The 20552-nt window shown below is 39.5% G+C and overlaps 1 protein-coding gene across 1 annotated transcript in view; it reads left to right on the top strand.

Annotated features, from left to right (window-relative positions):
* LOC109194759 (proline-rich protein 36-like) overlaps positions 1–1249 on the top strand; it is a 1625-nt gene extending 376 nt beyond the window's left edge. The window contains exons 1-3 of the mRNA XM_025898646.1: positions 1–337; positions 371–756; positions 866–1249. The exon at positions 1–337 is cut by the window's left edge and continues 376 nt beyond it. Coding sequence (XP_025754431.1) covers positions 1–337; positions 371–756; positions 866–1249 — 1107 coding nt within the window. The remainder of the gene's footprint in view (positions 338–370; positions 757–865) is intronic.
* The last annotated feature ends 19303 nt before the right edge of the window (positions 1250–20552 follow it).

A 20552-nucleotide genomic window follows, 5' to 3' on the forward strand; every position in this document is an offset into this window, starting at 1 on the left:
ATTCACTCTATAGCCCTGCCATTAATGCACTCTATAGCTGAGCCATTAGCCGCCCGGCCCGCAGCCAATTCAGCCACCCTTCCACCCGTTACACCTCCACCACAACCGTCACTGCAGTCCCCGGTTCGGTTTCCTGCAGCTCCAGTGTCCCCAGTGCCGTCTCCAGTGTCCCCAGTGCCGTCTCCCTTAGCACGGTCATCCACTCAACCACCAGCTCCTCTTTCCCTCCAACCGTCACAACTACCTCTAGTTCAGTCTCCTGTGCTGTCACCAACTCCACCACCTACTCCACTCTCACCACCACCGTTACTACAGACATCAGTTCAGTCCCCTGTGCCAGTGCAGACGCCCTCAGTTCAGTCTCCCGTGCAGTCATCTACTTCACCACCATTAGTAGCTCAGCTCGCACCTGAACCATTAGCCCAGCCCCCTGTAGCAGTTCAGTCTTGTGGTCGGCTTAACATTCAGCCAGGGGTCCCAATACCCTCTGGCTCTACATCAGCTCCCGCTGGAAGCTCGGATGAGTCCATCCAGCACTCCGCGGCTCCCACGCCGCCACCTGCCGTCTCCGCTGGAGGGTCCGAGGGGCCCGTCCAGCCTCCTGCCTCCGCTGGAGGGTCCGAGGGGCCCGTCCAGCCATCTGCCTCCGCTGGAGGGTCCGAGGGGCCTGTCCAGCCATCCTCAGCCTCCACGTCTGCAGCAGCCTCCGAGTCTCCATCCTCATCAGCTGCATCACCCACGCCGTCGCCTGCAGCAGTTTCACCCACGCCGTCGCCTGCAGCAGTTTCACCCACGCCGTCGCCTGCAGCGCCACCGTCTCCGGCTTCCACGCCGTCGCCTGCAGCGCCATTCTCATCTGGTCCAGCCTTCGAGCCTTCAGCCTCATCTTCGGCTTCGCCGCCCATGCCTGGTCCAGCCTCTGCTTCGGCTTCAACGTCGCCTGGTCCTGTGGCTGCCACGCCACCGTCTGGTCCAGCTCCGTCACCTGTGGCTGCCACTCCCCCGTCTGGTCCTGCCTCGTCTGGTCCTACGCCCACCAAGCCTCGACCAGTACGCCCAACGCTTGAGAGCCGCCGCCGTCTTCCACGCGGCCGGCCTCCGGACTTGTGTCGCCCTCGCCGCTGCCTTCCGCGCGGCCGGTCTCCGGATCTGCTCCATCGCCGCCGCTGTCTTCCGTGTGGCCGGCCTCCAGATCTCCTTCAACTGCTTCACCGCCACTGCTTTCCATGTGGTTGGCCTCCCGCGATGAACTGTCCTGGCCTTCTGGCCTATCGGCCCCCAGGCCGGCCACCTGACCTATGTTTTGGACTCTGCTCCCCTGCGTGCCTTTTGGCCGTTTTCTTTGGTTTTCTGGGAGGCTGTTTTTTGTTCTGTTCCGGGCCCTCCGTCCTAGACCTCCCGCCACCCACCCTGGCTTGGTGGTCTCTTTGTGTTTTGGGGCTGTCGGGGCCAGCCCTTGTGGGGGGGGGGGGGTACTGTCATGGTCCTGGGTCGGTGACCCAGCGCTTTGAGTTTATTATTATTATTATTATCATTTTCTAGTTTATTCTGATTTTGTATCAGTTCTTTGAGTTTGGTTGTCGTGTCATCATGCCTACCTGTGTTTTCCCTCCGTACTCCGTTCGGGTCCTCGCGTTGGTGTGGTAAAATAGTCTGTGTGTTTCCTGTTATGCTTTGTAGGTCTGTGTCTCATTATGTCCATGAGTCCCAGCTGTGTGCCCACCTGTTCCTCGTTTCCTCATGTGCTTGCCAGTGTATTTTAGTCCCTGTCAGTTAGTTCTTGTTGTCGCGTCGTCAACGTCAGTTCCCCTTGCATGCTGTGTGTTTCCTTGTAAGTTCTTTTCCTTAGATTTTTCCAGTTTAGTTTGATGCTGTTCTGTATTCCTGCCAAGCCTGCATTAAAGCAGAGTTTTTGAGTTCACGTTTTCTCCACTGAGTCCTGCATTTTGGGTCCAATTCCTGCCTGCCACACCGCACTCCTATCTCTCTATATATCTCTCTATATAGAGAGATATATATCTCTCTATATATATAATTTACAGTGAACAGTGTGTAAAAATCCACACAGTACTCTTTGCTTTAAACAGGTTGTACTGACATTTTTAATTACCTAATTTGATTGCATTACTGCTTCAATTAGCCAAAAAGTATTTCTGCATAGTACTGTTCAAGCATGAAGTGTTATATTCTAAAAGCAGTGTGAGACTGGCAACTATAACTATTACACTTGAAATAGAGCAGCATTGACAACACGTTGATGCTGACTAGAAACATACACAATATAGCTGCAAACTGCTTCATGGTACTCTGCAGATATATTTTGGCATAGAGTTATCCCATAAATGAAATATTAACTTCAACCAAATATCCACACTTTACTGAGAATATGAGGATGTTGCTGCCTTTCTGTGTTGATGACTGCGGAGGGAGTTGGACAAAGAGCTGTAAATAAAAGAATTACATGGAGACTCAAAATATCGATGCGATAGTAAACAGTTGTTGGGTCTTTCTATAACAGTTTTGTCATCATTTCAATGGCTGCAGCTAAAATGACAAATTCTATGGTTTTAGTATAAAAATTGGTCTGCCTGGATGGCAGAAACGATCCCCAGAGGCGAGTGCTGAGGACGTGGATTTTAAACTATATCACTGAGTGAGGCAACTCCTGGAAAATCTGACCTGCGAGAGTGCAGTCTCCATTGCTACCTCACTGGCAGGGGGTCAGCATCTGGCAGAGATCTATTGCACAATTACGTGAGGTGCTCAGGTGGAGTCTGAAAATACTGACATAGTCTGGCCTTTTTTTTCACTGCTTAAGTGCTTGCAACTTTGTAGGTACAGTTTGTGTATATAAGAAATGAAGCAACTGTAGAAGAAAAGATAGCAAGGTGTCAATGGTTTTTTTTTTTTCCTGAAACGATAGCACTATCCTTGCAGACAAAAGGATTAAAAACGTATATATACCAAGATTACATACATATAAACAAGACATTGCTCACAAATAATATGCAGTTATCTTATTATACAGATAAATCTACTAACTTACACTGTCAACATTAGTGAGGACTTTCCTTTCAAGCTTTACATTTTTCCAGTCAAAGTACTTAATCGCACATTGACATTGATTTTTTTTTTTTATTTGAAAGTAAGACATACAACTGCTTTGGCTGGTGTTGAACTTTTACTGTACCATGTTTTCACCCATTCAGAGCTTTTTAAAAAAACATGGCTATTTCACATTTGGATGCATGCACAGTGTGTGTATATTTTTTCTTAAGTAGAAAAGGATTTCCAGAAGAGAATCAGTGTCTCTAACAATACCTGTCTAAATGCTTAACTGGCATGATGTTTATATAACTTCCAAAACACCTTTTTTTCTAATTAATTTTGCAAGTGAATGGACATTTCAGAAAATGCAGTATACAGCAGCATAAAATTAATATGTTGTGTGAAGTTAACATGTAGCAGCTGGTGAGCAAAACAAGAAATGGAATACGATTACTGAAAGCAGCAGTTGTGTTCATGAAATTTAAGTGTCTTTGACACAGTGCAAGATTAATAAAAAGAGAGGTAATGTAGAAAACAGGATTTATGACTGTTAAACAATCACTGCAAGAGTATACTGAAAAGACAGGCCTTAAAAGTAGTACATATTCTGTGTCATAAATTAATAAAAAGTCAAAAAAGGAATTCTGTCCAAAGGTCTGAAGACAAAGTTTTTTTCCAAAGTAAACCTCTGTGAGAGAATACGACAGCTCTTTATGCCTCGCTGGTAAGCCAGATTTGCAGAGTATGTCAGGCTGGAAATTTGTGGTCTGAAACCTTATCCTCTGCAATCTGTGTCAGTCAAATCCATTTGACATGTGGCATTTGAGACAGAGGGCTTATTTCTTCATTTTTGCACAATCACAACACTTTTGTCTGGAGGAAATGGTTTCTGATGACCGAGGTATTTAAGCATGATTACTGAGTTTTTCATCTATTACAATGCTTTTGCAGTTAAAATGCAACAAAATGTTTTTTCAAATAATATTCCGATTGACAAGCTGGTGATTGGAAACATCAAACATAAAGAATGCTAGGAAGCAAAATAAAGAACTGGATTTTGCCAAATGGTTTTCACTTTCAAACAAGGGTATATTTCCCTCAAAGCACAGGCAGACACAGCATTTTATTTATTCTTAAACTTCTTTCCAAATCTCACTGTAAAAATCCCAGGTTCCCGCCCTACACACCTGAGGATCCTCTCTCACCTGTTCCTGATAAGTTGTTGCTTCCGCTACATAAGGTAGTGGCTGATTGCCCTTGCTTGCTGAATCATTGAAACTGTTGTTTCTCGCTCTCCAAAAGTTGAATCTGTTCATCTGGACGTAGCGTTTTGTGGGAGAAACGTTTCGTCACTCATCCAAGTGACTTCTTCAGTCTCAGCTGACTGCAGGTTTCCCCAAACCTTATAAACAGTACATTTGCATAATGACTGATGTTTCTCGCATTTTGAGAGATTGCTCTGTTTGGTTTTTCCTGGATAACTTGCCGTGTGTTTCCCTGTTTTAAAGTCTTCCCCTTGTGTGGTGTGTGAGTGTTCCAGAGTCTGAGAGAGAGAACTTTGTCGTGAACTGGATGTATGGACCTTCTTTACCACCTCGCTTAACCCCTTGGATAACCATTCCCCAGTGTTTTATGTTTGGATGAGGTGACTGTGAATAAACCTGTTGAACATTTATGAGAGAGTGAGTATCATGTCTGAGTACTGCCTGCTCCACAGGATGTGACAAACCAATCCAACCTCTATCATGGCCTTAGTGGGATCAGATCTGGTGCCCCTCTCCCTCTCCACCAAGGAGGTGCAACCAACCAGCTAACCAATCCACTATGAACTTCTCTGCCACCACTCATTCTCCATTTGGATCTTCTGTTGGATATCAACCTCCGCTCTTCCCCTCAACTGAAGGTGAGCTCCTTGTCTCATGTGTTCAACATCATTACTGCAGATGCCAGCATCTTTGGAAATCCACCCTAACAGCCTTGTTGCAAAAAAAGATTAAAAAAAAAAAAAGCAGCTGGCAGACCGCAACCAAGTTCCCGCACTCACATACACTCCTGGTCAAAAGGTCTGGTTGTCCACTCATTTTTTTGTCTCTCTGTAACAAATCAAAAAACCTGTCTCTTAAATTCATCTGCCCATTTGTAATATCCTCTATGATTATTCCTGTTTCTGTTCCATCTGTACCAGTTGACAAAGACTGTCTCCAGTTCTATATACTACAAACTACAGAGACATAAATCACAGCTTCATCTATTAGTCCAGGTTTAAGGAAATGTCAGAGTTTTCACGTGTTTAACAAAAAAAGATCTTGCACCATACCATGAAGTCCTTCTTAGAAATCCGTTTTGTGAATGTGAAGCAGCAGTAGGACCATCATCTTCTTGGACAGGGACAGTAGCACAGCTTATTGTACGTCCTCTGTTTGCTGATTGAAGGCTTTAGGATGTCATCAGTGGCAGCCTGGGAAACATGACTCTCAATGTGTCTGTAATCCCACAAGCAGCAAGCAAATTTTAATGAAGCTCCATTTAATACATCAGTTTATAGTGCTAGTGTCAGCAGTAGCCTTTAATTATAAAGTGTGTCTAAAACATAAAAGTAGGTAGAAAAGGCCTGAATCCTTCCATCTGTGCATAAATATAATATTTAACATGCTTATTGAATATTTTGTGTGTACAATATCTCCAAGACATTTGTGTCTTGGAGATATTGTAAGATGTCAGCGCAATGTGTAACCACTAAACTTTATAATGAAGCTTATGTGTAAGTTCATTAAGGAAGATCTATGGTCTCACATCTGTCTGCTCCCAGGTGCTGCTGCCTAAATCAAAGCTTTATCACTTCCACTTTCTCATGCTTTCAAACTATGTGTCATCGCGGTCTAGTCCAATCACCTTCTCCCGGCCTTCTCCAGGCCAATCAGCATTCATACTGCGTACTTTAAATCTCTCTGCACATCTGTCATTCTCCTTCGCAGACACCCACCTCCTCACCATCTCCACCTCTCATCACTCAAGCTCCATTCAAGCCATCTTCATTTCCACCACCAGCCTCTAGGCTCAAGGGGTTCCTGCTCTAAAAGCATAAAATACATTTCTGTATGTAAAATGGTGAGAAAGAATAGGAAAACACACAAGTGAAGTAACACAGACTCATTGCCCCGACTATAGGCAGACTAGTCATCTCCCAAAGGTCTGTTCTGAGCTGAAAAAACCCTGTGAGTCTGATGAGGTTGACTTAATACAAGGACTGGCGACATTTCCTTAAGATTATTGAGCAAACCGACAACAGCACCTATAAGCTAACAAACAGTAAAAAAAGAGAGGGTTAACACAGCATAGTAAACTCATAATGTATATTTTACAAACGAAAAAATACGCAGTGTTGAAAAAAAGAAAAAAAACAGAGTGACTGAGACTAGTGCTGTTGTAGTTGATTAACTGTTGCTAGGCTGATGATTACAGATGTTCTGCAGACCCTGTTCACACAACACTAGAAAATAACATCTGGCTGAAGCACAGTTAAACTTCTATTTACCTTTGCTAAAGTACAAAAAAAAGTATATTTACTTCATTTTATAAAAGGAGTAATTTCCTTGTTTTGTTTTTAACATAAAATTTCCCAATTTTAACATGATTTTGTTTGAGCTGTTGCCTTATTATACCGAACAGCAAAAGCACGTAAGGAAATGTTTTAATACATTACTGGATGTTATTATATTAAATGGCAATTATATAAATAATTAATTATGTGACTTCAAAAAACCCTTTGGTCTATTACTGTATTAAATTAAAACCTTAACTGACACAACATCTGAGACGCTGTTTTAGTAAACCTGTCTTTTCTCTACTCAGCAGGCAATTTTATTTTTTTAAATCAAAGACACAGGTCAGATGATGTCATTTCCTATCAGCAGCGGAAGCAGTTCTTGTTCAAGGTTGCTTTGCACCCCGTGCACTAGTGATGTTCACCACCGATTTCCTCTTTGATCTGATATCAAGTAAAATTCAGCCTGGTATCGATGATATTGGTCAGATAGCTATACTTTGTACAAAAACTTTATGTGTTTGAGAAAACAAAATAAAAAGTATTGTATTTCAAATCACACCTGAATACAACACATTAGACTGAAGAAGTAATTTGGATGAGTGACGAAACGTTTCTCCCACTGAAAACGATACATCCAGATGAACAGAATCAACCTTTGGGGACAAAAATTAGACTACTTGTGTCACAGTACTAGGTCTGGGGACCCAGAGTTTGTGTTTTCTGTTTTGTTTTGTTTTTAATATTCTCTGATTTAGTGTTATTCATGTCATAGTCTTTTCTGTAGTTTCTAGAATTTCAGTTTTGTCTCTGTGCCTCTCGTGTTCGTTATGTCATGTGTAGTCACTCTTGTCTCTATGTTCCCTCTGTCTTCCCAGTCAGTCATGCTCCATGTTTCATTGTCTAGTCTGTGTTTTTGTGAATGTCTCATGGTTCCTGTTTTACTTTGACAGTCTTGTATCCTTTGCTAATGTTTTCAGTTTTGCTTCCTTCCCGTTTCATTATATGTGATTACTCCCAGCTGTGCTCCCCTCCTGTGTGTGTCTCGTTCCCTCCCTCTGTGTATTTAAGCCCTGTGTTTTCCACTGCCCGTTGCTGTGTGCGCCATCTGTGCTCTTGGTTTTCTTTGTCCTTAGTCTCCCATTAACTAGTTTTCTAGCTTCCCACTGTTTAGTTCGTAGTTTGGTTTGATTTTCTTGAGTTTATTTCATGGAATGTTTTTCTCAGTGCAATAAAGCTGCCTTCATTTGTTTATCCCGTTGTTTGAGTTCTGTGTTTGGGTCCTCATCTTGTCTGTCACAGCCACACATGACAACTTGTTCTTGTTTAATTACGAAGAATTATTATAGAAGAAATAAGAAAACTGAAAAGTCATTATCTCTTTTTAAAATATTCAATTAACAGTCTACAGTTGAGGTTATAGTGTAATTACACTGTATATTTTAAATTTTACCTAGCCTATATAATCTACTTTAAATGCTCTACAACCTTACATGACTAAATCTAGGCCAACTGAATTGATGTGAGGTGATCTCAGGGAAACAGATATTACTCCAAGCTAAACTCATACAGCTATGTATTGTAGCATGCATTTATTTCATTACTTCTTTGATTTCTCAATGTAAATTTGAACAAACGGAATTCTGTAGTTTTAAGGATGTGGGGAGTTCCCGCTGTTTAAACATGGACGCAAAAACCACGAATTCCCTCACTCTGTGTTTCCTGCAAGCTCGACTTGTACATCAGCTAGCTCCATGGTGCCTTGGATACGTCAATTTGGAACCACACAACACAAGTTCATCTGCATGATCACCGGACCATGCCCATCTCCACCACAGCTCCCTGCCCTACTTACCTCGCTCCAGTTGAGAGTAAATGTGCAACAAGTAAGCTCTCCTCGTGCACATTAACCGCTCTCCTCTTCCCTGTTTTGTTCACTTGCTTTTTGACTTTTCCAGTATCTGTCCTATATCAGAAACATCTTTGAAAACTAGATGGGATCTTGCCTGGTTTGGTAGACCCTGGCCTCTATCGATCTTATATCTAGAGATTGTTCCTATGCTGCCATGAATAGTGCTATTTACTGGTCAAAGAAACACTGAATGGTTAAGTTCACTGTTTTTGAGAGGTCTCACATGTCTTTTCCTGGCTTGGAGACATTCATGGCATTAGTCATAACGTAGTACCCGCCTATATTTCATTTAGGGATAAGTCCACACCTTCTCAGTATTTGAAAGTACTCAAGCTGTTTTCCTTTAAGGACATGGGATAAAAGAGTGAAGCAGTGTGGCTGCGCACAGTTAATGGACCTTGAATGTGGAACGTTCCAAAGGAACAGACTCCTCACTCTGAAGAGTGACAGGCCCTGATTACAGAAGTGACACTGTGGACATCAAGAATAATTACTGTGATTGTTCTCCTGTAGTCAAAAGAAAGGGGAGAGCATAAAGGATAAAGCACTCTTTATCTAGTCTATCAGATGATTCCATAGTGGAAAGAGCAATAACAATTTCTCTTTGAGGACCCAGAGTATTGTGTGTGTTGCACCCACCAGTTTAAGAACCAGCACTTTGATACAGCGGTTCGAGCACCGTTTAAGTACCGGCACCGTTTCAAAAGTACCGGTTTGGCACTGGTATCGGATAAAACCTAAACGATACCCATCCCTATACATGACAGATCCAACGTAACAACAACTTTAACTCAAAACTCCAAACTTTTAAGCTGGCGAAGCGTGATTGCACATGCCACGCAGGTGCGTCCATTGCACCTGCAGCAGTGTCTCAAACCATGTCCCGCCACAGTCTCACTAGCCAAAAATCAAGGAAGTTGTTATGATTTTTTTTCTTTAACCAAACTAACAAATACTAAAACTAATGATGCCACCTCCACTTCCTCCTGACTTTTTGTTAGTTGTAACATCTCCAATCCATACATCGTAGCAGGACTGACTACTGTGCTGTAAACCTTCCCTTTACTCTTGCTGCTATCCTTCTCTAAAAAATTACTCCCAACCCTCATCTCCCACAGGTAAGTGCAATGAATGTAAAGGAAAACACACGTGCAGGGTGGCCATCCAGCTGTCACGACATGGTGTTTTGTTGGTTCCCAAGTAGTGAGTAGATGATGAGTATTACTGTCACTTAAGAGCAGTCTTTCTCAATTTCCTTGATGGAGTCACAAAGAGGGTCTACGTGATCACGTCCCTTTCTTTTCTTTGATTGTCTTTGAGGTACAGGGGTGCTGTGCCACTCTGTTAGAGACAACAAGTCAACTCTTAAATTTAATTATTTTGCATGAAACAGCACTTCTGAACTTTCTTATTTCAGTGTATGAATAATTTATATGTAGAAACTGATGTACCACTGTGGTTGTGAACCTTTATTAAATATTTTTATGTGTTCAAAATGATACAAAAAATACTAGGTCCAACTTAGTGAGGCTGTTTCATCAGCTTTTATGGAGAATGTTGCCAGAGTTCTCAATTTAGCTATTAATCTGACATTCAAGCAAGATCAAAGTATAAAGAGTTCTCCTGTGTCTGATGAGGGAAATCCCTGGGTTTGTCAGATACTGCAGCTGTAATAAAGACATAAATGACTGGAAGAGTTATAAGGTCATCACATGACGCTGGTATTACTTTTGTAAAGGAAGTGCTTCTTTCAACAGTGGTTTGTATGTCTTCTGGTGTGCTGAAGATCTGGGCTTTGTTCTGATTCACAAGACGAGACACTAATTTGAAAATGTACAATGACTAGCTGCGATGGTAATATTGCTGAAATACCGAAAATACTATCGTACATTTCTATTGTATGTTACTTTTGGTAAAAAGTCCACCCTCCTTAATTTATAAGGTTTTACATATCAGGACATCATAAAAAAAACGATCTCGTATAGCAGCTCTCAACATTAGTTAAATAAACTTTCAGATGAATAGCAACACTACATATTACACCATTAAATCACCATTTTTTTTAACAAAAACTAAGCTAACATGCAGAAGCAGTGTGTGAAAGACTAAGCACATTCCCTGATTCAGACTGTAGAACCATGTTTCAATTCAATGCATTTCAGTTTTATTTATACAGTGCCAAAACACAACAATCGTTGCATGAAGGTGTTCTATTTGGTAAGGTTGGTAAGGACTAGTTGGGGGTAAGGGGAGAGAGGTAAGGGGAGAGAGCAGCTGGAAGTTCAAAGTTATAACTCAATGTATCTTAAAGTCCCCAAAAGTTGATTCAGTTCATCTGGAAATGGGATTTCCTTACCTGGATGATTGAGCATGCATCAAGACATGTATCTTAAAGCAGTGGCCCCCAACCTTTTTTGCGCCACGGACCGGTTTAATGTTGGACAATATTTTCACGGACCAGCCTTTAAGGTGTCGGGGTAAAATACGAGAAAATGAAATGATACGACCAAGACAAAAACTGTGGTATTTTGTAAATATAATAATAAACGCAAATTTACTGTGTAATTGTGCAACTTTATTAGCAGCGTCCTCCTGAAATGCGCCAACAACATTGAGAGTAACGTCCTCCTCTCTGCCCCTTAATACTCTCTGGTTGCTATGGTAACGTGTAAATACTTCTTTCAAAATAAGGCACACAACTACAACACGGGAAAAGACCCAGGGAAATGGAGTTAACGATAAAAACCCTGAAAACCATACATTTCACACCCGAGCCTCAACTCTCACGGCCCGGTACCGGTCCGTGGCCTGGGGTTGGGGACCGCTGTCTTAAAGTATTTATTTTCTGTACTTTCTGAATGTTTTCATATCATTGTGGAGCAATTTTAGATGCTCTTCTTTGCAATATTGCTTCAGTTCACTGTCTTTTCATTTGTGAGTAACCTCTATCACTGTGGAATGATGGACTTCAAATTGTTCATGAATGGCCTTCCCAGACTGACGGGCAGCAATAACCTCCTTTTTTAAAATCAGTGACAATTTTTGTTCCTTTGCATTGTTTTAACATACACCTGAATGCCCATCACCAACTTGCAAAAAGATCTGGATTTATAGAGGTGATCAAACTTGCTGATGATCAAGTGCAATTGACCTTACTTGTCATAACCAATGTGAAGGCTGGAAGGACCCAGAAAATCAGATTCTGTAATTTTATTTACAGGCAAGGTGAAAAGACATATATTTGATGAAATCTTCAAGCAAAGGAATTTCTACAGTCTTTATTTACAAGGTTCTCTAATCAGGTTATCCCAATACTGAAATCCAAGGTTTTTGATCACGCTTTACACAGGAGCAGACTGTCCTTCACAGATCTCTCAAACACAATGTTTCTCTCCCAGATGTAAATGCCAGGGCTTCTGTGCAGAGGAGAAGACAGGCAAGTAAATGTAAAAGAAACAAGACTGTTTTGCTACCTCTGTTCATTCATGGTTAGGCACAAACACAAACACATTGCATATATATATATATAGAAAGAGAAAACCAAAGAGGAGAGAGAAAGAGAGACATGGCAGAGACACACAGGGAGACTCGGGGGCCATGGCATTACTCCTTTAATTCCTATAGATATAGTATATTTTTCACACACTGTGCACTTTGGCTTAATTTGTTTAAATAAATAATGACATGGTGTGATGTGTATTTTTTGTTGTTCATCTGAGGCTATATTTATCTTTACCTTTATTTTAAGATCTGCTAAGGACCAGATGATTTTTTTTTATTGCATTTTGATTTGTAAAATCTTATAAATGAAAGAGGGTGTGTTTTCTTTTGACCTTGACTGTACAATGTTAGTTCTATGATGTACAAAGAGTATATTATACACGTTCATTCAATACACAAAGAACACTAACAGGATTAGCCATGTCATCCAGACTGTAGGCTGGCCTAAGAGAAGAAGACCAAGAGTCATCATGATTGTATTAAAGACACAAAATATAACAAGATTCCAAACAGTGTTTTTGTTTTGTAGTGTTATCGCCTCAGCTTAAGATGGGTTACTGTTACATGTATTAGCTCTAATGAGTAATTTGACTCAGTCTGCTTATGCTTTGTCCTGCCAGAACAACAGTGAAGTGGTAAAGTTCTTAAAGGGACTGGTTGGAGTTTTCAGTTGGATCTTTCACCCCAAACTAAATCTGCTTAGCTGGTTCTTATAATAGTGGTGACCAAGGTCACAAACTTGTTGTAATCATGCTCCTTCCTCTGTGTGGTAAACTCTGCAGTGACATTTTCCTTTCCCATTCAATGCAGCATTATGGCCAATCAGGTGTATCAATTTATTTTTTACTTTGTTATTTAAATTATTATATAATAATTAGAGATGTTTCTGATTCTTAGTTTACTGTAAAACCATTTCAAGGAAGAATAAAAAATGTTACACGAAAACAAAACTGGTATGAGCAGATTGTGGGATAGGTACTTTATGGTATGGTGTTGAATTTATTAGAAAGTGTGTCTTAAAACCAAATTGAATAAGAAGAGATCATTTGGAAGCATTGAAAACGATTCAGAGATACAGAATTCAATTAAGCTTTTGGTGATTAAGACTCTGATAACCCCATCACTGCAGAATGGAAACCCAGTGGAGAGAAATTAAGACTGGTCTCCTAAGCACTGGTGAAGATAAAAATGGAAGCTTGGATAGGGCTCTGAATGACCAGAATGAGGCAGAAATAGGAAGGAGACAGGTTGTACAAATCTAAAAAATCTAAAAGGGAGATGGACAGAAGAGGACTTAAATTTAAAACATGCAGAATGGAAGCTGATTGTATCAGATAAGGTGGGAGAGAAAATGATTGGACTAGAGCGATGATGTCAGTTGTTTAGTTTATTTAAGTCTGCAATGTTTGACCCGACCACTTACACTTAAATTATGCTCACTGTTGTCACATCGTAGTCCTCACAACTACTGCCTCTCACTGTGCTTTGGTATGGTTTTGACCTGTTATGTACCTTTCAAATAATTTATTGCCAGGAGTTTTGGATTGGATGGCAGGCTGATACAGTGTGGAGGTAAGTGTTTGGCATTTTAAGGAGATTGGGGGAAAAAAGCCACTCTACTTCTTTAAGTTTCTTGAAAATGTTTCACCTTTCGTCTGATAAGCTTCTTCAGTTCTAAAGTTCAGTTCTAGTTTTAGAACTGAAGAAGCTTCTTGGATAAGAGGTGAAACACATGCTTCCCTTGTGTACTTTTTCATCCTGTTGGTGATAGCAGAGATTACAAATGCCTGTTTTGTTGTTGTTTGTGAGGAACAGAATGTCAGTCTTTTGTTCCTCTTTTCAACCTCAAAAACAAGTGCCACATGCCAGTCAAGACAGGCCTTTTCTACTATATTATTTTACCTGTTGCCTTTGATTTACCTGACCGCTTCAAAAAGCAATGCATAGTCACCTTACTTCCAGAGATGAGGTCAAACACATACAAAGCATTGCCCACCACTCTTTCTATTACCATAAATGTCAGTAGTTCTCTTCATCCTGTGTTCATCCTTTTATTACACTGGTGGAAATGTCAGATGCATTTGAAGTACTAAATGTATTTATAAGAAATACTCAATGCATCATGGGAATCCCCCAGCAGCCTACACCTATTGCAGCATAACTAAGGGAGGATTCAGGGTCACCTGATCCAGTCCTAACTGTATATTCTAGCAAAAAGGAAAGTTTGAAGCCAAATCTTAAAAGTAGAGATAATGTCTGTCTCCTGAATCCAAATTGGAAACTGGTTCCACAGAAGAGGGTCCTGAAAATCAAGGGAAGTTATGAACTGTGAAGATGTTGAATCTATTTAGTTATTGTAGAAAAATAATTGATTTCTGTGCAATTGTTTTAAGAGATGCATTAAATTAAAGTTGATTATGTCGATTAAGCATCATGAGGCAGAGGGTGGGGGGTGGTTCCCTATTTGTTTTTTTCGTTGGGAGTTGGCAACCCTATTAGTTAGGTGGTTTAATATTTCCGCTAAGTACTCTTTAAGAATAGGGAGGATGGTGTAGGTTTAAGTTTATTAGATTGATCAGTATTGCTGAACTATGAAATAATTTGGGTGCAGTGTATGTTTTGCATAAAGGTTTAACAGAATAGCTTTAGTGTTTTGTTTTTTAAAACTTGAGTATGAACTTATATAAAATGCAGCAAGATATTTAAAAAAAAGTTTTATTCATTATAAAATACACTATATAAATTTATGATATTGGTATTGGTATCGGACATAAAAAAGTGGTATCGTGCCATCTCTAGTTAAATGTTCACTTTCTGTGCCATATGTTAAAAAAAGATCTAGAGTGTGAACAAAGTGGTGGGTGGATTCTTTTACAATTTTAAAGAAGCCAATATGCTGTCACAATGAAAGAAGTCATTAAAACTATGAGTATGTGGTTCACAGGCACTAGAGTGTGCTGGTAAAATTAATAATAATATATAATAAAAATCTCCATTACCTGCTCTTTCATTTTAACATAAAATCTTAAAATAAAAGAGCACATAACTCCCTCCTACACAGGTCCATTGTATTTTGAGGAGTTACTATATGTAGTGTGGAAGATGTCCTATATCTGTACTTGGGGTAGCAAAGCTGAATCAGTCTCAAAAAAGTGCTCTACTGCCTGTCCAGTAAGTGGTGTAGAGGTGAGATAGATAACAGTCTGTTCAGTGACTGTCTCCTAAATATGTCCAGTGTGTAGCCAGTTTGTAGCCTGTCACAGAGCAAACCTTCCTGATCAATTTATTGAGTCTGTGTTGACACTGATCCCCCTGTAGACCACAGAAAAGTACTGCGTACTCACCACAACTCAGTCATGAATCTCCAACATTTTGCTGCACGTGACACAAGACACCACAACCAAAGACAGCCAGAAAAAGTGGGTGAAGAACTTACCACACAGGAACCTCGCTGAACCTGAAAAGAAGGTACTAACCAAAGGACTCAATTTTGCCTTTATCTTCACAACCACTGGACATATTGGATCTCATGACACCCACAAAACAGCAATAGGATTAACAAATCAACACAACCTGACGCAAAGCAAATCAGAATGGAGGTTTCAGTTACTCTCTCCAGTGCAAAAGTTCCTCCTTTCTAACCTCACAATACAAGAAAAGAAGGCCGTCACAAAGAATACCAAAACATCACCATATTACCAGCTGACAAGAGGTGCACTTCTGTTCAAAACACAACGGATTATCACACATAAATTACTACACTCCTCAGTGCAAAAATACCAACCCCAAAAGCAACTACAAAAAGAAAGTCATCAGTTCTCTACAACAACTTGAAAAGGAAAAAAACCTACCTCCCTACATACAACCATCTGTACCCAGGAGATGCTAAACCCTGTATATATGGACTTTAGAAGATCCACAAAAAATCAGCAAATCAGCAAAGATGAATAGGAAAGAAGGTAAGACACCAACTAGGGAGAAACCGAATGACAAGTGGAGCAACATTGTCATCCCTAATGTATTTCCTGTTTTACTTTGATAGTCTCTCGTCGGTGCGGTTCTGTTTAAGTTCTTTTATTTGTTTTTAAATCTCTTAAAGGGCTGGGTATGGTATGGTACTGCTAAAATTAGAAACATTCTGCCTCAGAGTAATTCTGAAAAACAAGTTCATGGCACTTCCAGGCAGAATCAAGTCTAACTAATCATTCTCAGGTTGTTCTGAAAGCTCAATGAAAAGCCAGTTGATCAAAAACACTGCTGCAAGAGCACTGACAGGGACTAGAAAGAGAGCATTTTTTTTTTTTTTTTTTTTACATATTACATATTTTTTACATATTGGCTTTTCAATCAAATTTAAAATTCTTCTCCTCACATACAAAGCCTGTATTAATCAGAACCTGTTTTTTCTTATAGACCTCATACTACCATATCTTGGTCTGCAGGCTTACTTGTGGTTCCTAGTTGAATAGGAGGCATAGCGTTCAGCTTTCAAACCCGTCTTCTGTAGAAACAGCCCCAAGTTTGGTTTCAGGAGATGGACATCCCTCTCTGTTTTCAGGTTTATAACATTCCTGTTTCATAAAGTTTATATTTAGCTCCTGATCAGGTGCCCCTGAATCCTCCCTTAGTTGCCTTGCAATAGGCCTAGTGTTTCTTTTTCACTGCACTAAGTGTTAATACACCACTTTGCATTTCATTATTACTTATTGTTAATCTCTGGCTCTCTTGCACAGTCCTGTCTCCTTCCCCTTACTTCCAACTTATTATGGCAGATGGCTGCTCATAGGGGGTCATTTGTTGTGGTTTTCTCTCTGTTATTATAGGGTCTTTAACTTACATTATATATCACTTTGATGCAACTGCTGTCATAATTTGGTTATATAAATTATATAATTTAGATAAAATTTAAATAAATACAACTGAATTTACTTTTATCATTATGCTGTGTATATTTTCTTCAAAACCATCCTACAATAACAAGTGTTCCTTTGAAATTAAAGCATCAGATTTAACAACAAGCCTTTTTACAAACATATTAGAAAATGATAAACATAATTAGGTGATAACAACTTGCTCTTTCTATATTATTACCTTGATAAAATGTTATTATACCACCATGACCACATTTTAACCACACTATAATAGAATCTGCTGCTAATGATTAAGTTAATTTGAAATCCAAAAGATAAAAAAGTTATTAGGGGTTTATTATTTTTTTGTTCTTTTTTGTTTTTTAAATATAGTCATCTCATTTTAACTCTAAAAATGTGACAAATTTAACTCATAGGTTGTTTCCTGATAACTTTGTGTATACTGTTAAAATTGTTTGGGTTCCTCATTCATAGAGAAACACTAATGTCTTTCTTATTCAGCTACAAAATCCCACTGAATAAAAAATAAATTCAGAATGTCACTTTTACAGAGCAAATCTTTAGAGAAAACATCCTTCCCGATGCATGTTAAGCAGGACAGTATGCCTGCCAATGTTATTCATCCTTTTGTAGTAGACTTCTTTAAAGGCCATGTTGGGAGATTGTCATGGTCTGGGGTCATTTGACCCAGCCTTTTGGAATTAATGGTGGTTTGTGATGTCTTTGTGTGTAATATTTTGATTTTCTATTTTTGAGTATCTTTTGGCTGCTATGCTTAGTTATATTTCTGTTTCCATGTTGTCTTGTCAAGATGTTTTGTCTCCCCTTCCTGTGTCATTCCATGTCTCCCCTGTCTGTCATGTTTATTCCATGTTTGTCCATCCCATCCCATCCTGTCTCTCTGTCTTGTGCTCTCACGTCCTCTCTCTCATGTTCCTTGCTCTCTCTCTCTCTCTCTCTCTCTCTCTCTCTCTCATCTACCTTTCCTCCCGTGTCAAGCTCATGTAGCAGTCTACGTCTCAGTGTTTCCTGTTTTATTTTGATTGTCTCGTGTTTCATGTTTGGTTTGTCTAGTTTTGCTTCCCCTGTGGCATCATTTTCATTTGTGTCAGCTGAGTTTCCACTTTTCTCATTGTCCTTCTGTGTATTTAAGTCCTCAGTTTTTCTTTGTTCATTGTCAGGTCATCTCTTTGTGTTCATGTTCAGTAGTTTTGCCATGTTCTTAGTGTTTAGGTCTTGCCTAGTTGTTCCCCAGTTTAGGTTTTAGTTAGTTTATCTCAGTGTTATTTTGCCTTTGTTTCTCATTTTTTTTCAGCTTTCAAAAAACGGCTTGTTTTTCGTTAAACCGGATTCCTGCCTCAAGCCTATGCATTTGGGTCTTCTTAAACAAATACAGGGTCTGCCACCACAGACCCGTGACAGAGATAGCTTTCCACTCCCTAAATGTGGATCAGTGAGCCTAATATTTTGCTGATTGCTTTTATTTGGAGAAAAAGGCCTGAAAAGAGACCAGGGAGATATTTTTGCTCACAGCAGTTTACCACCTACCTGAATCATTCCCATCTGTGAGCCCCACATTATAGGACAAACCTATGTGTGACTGCTCCACTTGGGTATTTATGTACACCAGAGAAAACTGATGGATGAGTTTCACATGTGCTTCCCAGGAGTCTGCGGGATGTTTCCATTTTTAGACTGGGGAAAATGCTCTGTACAGCTCCTGGGAATAGAGTATCTCAGGTGCCAATGCTTCTTTTTCTATTTGATTACTTCACCTCACACTGCTGCTGTTAGTTCACCTGCCTCTTCTTCACACTCTATGTTAAACAATAATAAAAAAAACAAATGGACTAAAATTTTACAAAATATATATGAGTGTATTTTTTAAAGTAGACACATTATGCAGGAGGACTTAGCACCTGTAGACAATCATTTTATTACATGTGGCTATAAAGTGTACTGTGGCCCCAGTCAGAGAAGAAGAAATACACCGTGCAATATTATAGCTGCTTTGTTCCCCTTCTCCTTCATTTATCTCCACAGCATGTACTGTATTTTTTTGTTTTTGAGCTGTGCAAGCTTTAAAAGAGAAAAGTGGATCTGAGCAGCTTTGTCTTTTATTCTGCAATGTCACTTCATGCTACCGTTTGCTTCATCCTACAGGTTTCTGTTTCAGTAATTCCTAAAATCAATGTGTCTGTGGACATGCTTATTGGATTTTATGACAATGCCATTGCAGCAATGCATTATTGTTTTAAACCTCTGATACCATAACCAAAAACTGTAAAACTGTTCCACTGTGAATATTTTGTCCTCTGGAACTTTCATAATATATAACAAAAAACAAAAAAAGATTATTTTTTTTTAAAGAAATGAAAACAGACTGTGTCGCATATTATTATGAGTCTCTTGGAGAGCTAACGCAGACAGACAAACATTCAAACTCACATTCGCACTCATAAACATCAGCAGCATGTCTTTGGACCAACACGTTCTAATCCCAAAACGTAACATAAAGATGGCTGTCTGTCTGTATGTTACAAGTTCGGAAACATGAGAACCATTTGAAATGAATCTACACATGTACATTTATTTTACTTTCTCATCATGAATCGCTTTAGAAAACACTATCTAATAAGGTTGTGGTTAAATGAAAATAAACAGTATTACAGGAATATAATTTTTAAAAAGAATGATCATCCTGTAATCTAATTAGAAATGTAATTAATTGAATATTAATTTTATTGATTTAATCCCCCAAATTTCCATGCTCAGAGGTAGTATAGTCTGCAAGTTTATTATGTTTCGGTGTTGGGCTTGCAGGCATTGTACATTTAACTGTACTGTAACTCCTTGAGCTGTGACACAAACAGAGATCATAATTTAACATCTAAAGCTTGCAAAAGTAGTGGAGGACAGTACTAATGCATACATCCAGTCAACATAGTGTGGGAGCAATTCTGAAAACTTTTTATTTAATTTAGAGGGGCACCAGTATCCATTGCTGCTAAAAATCTAATTCCATGAATCCAAGAATAGACACATTACTTGCCCAATAGCCTGTGGTACTACTGCTAGCTGCTTGCAGAGTTTGTCAAGACTTATTCTTTGGTTCAATTTCTTAGTGTGTTTGTGTGAAATCTGAACAATCAAAAACTCTTTTTTTTTCTCATTGCAGCCTTAGGCTGGGACAACAGGAAACATTTTAACGCACGCAAATATGATGGACAAAAATAAGGATTTGGTTGATGGTAGGAAACGTGATAAATGATAAGATTTTAACCTTAGAAAGTGAACCAAATAGAAAAGTTTTTTCTTATTTTTATTAGCAAAAATACACATCCTCTTGTAGCATCGATTTTCTGCCCATAATTTTCTTAAAAGTGCACAACTATGCCAAATGCAGACAGTAAAGCAATTTCTTAATTCAGTAAATGGAAGGAGCACTTCAATGGGAAATATAGGCTACTTTTCTCTCCAGATTTCTTGGAATGACAAATTATCTTTATCATACCAAATGAAAAACAAATAGCTATATGAACATAAAATTCAAACATAGAGAATCCCATTATTTCTAAGTACTAATGGTTTGCAAAGCAACTCCTGTTTGCTCTGTATTCACCCTACAGCTAATACTGAACTAAAGCTAAGAAAATGGAAAAGTGTTGCTTAGGAA

This window comes from Oreochromis niloticus, linkage group LG15 (assembly GCF_001858045.2).
Source record: "Oreochromis niloticus isolate F11D_XX linkage group LG15, O_niloticus_UMD_NMBU, whole genome shotgun sequence".
Lineage (NCBI taxonomy): Eukaryota > Metazoa > Chordata > Actinopteri > Cichliformes > Cichlidae > Oreochromis > Oreochromis niloticus.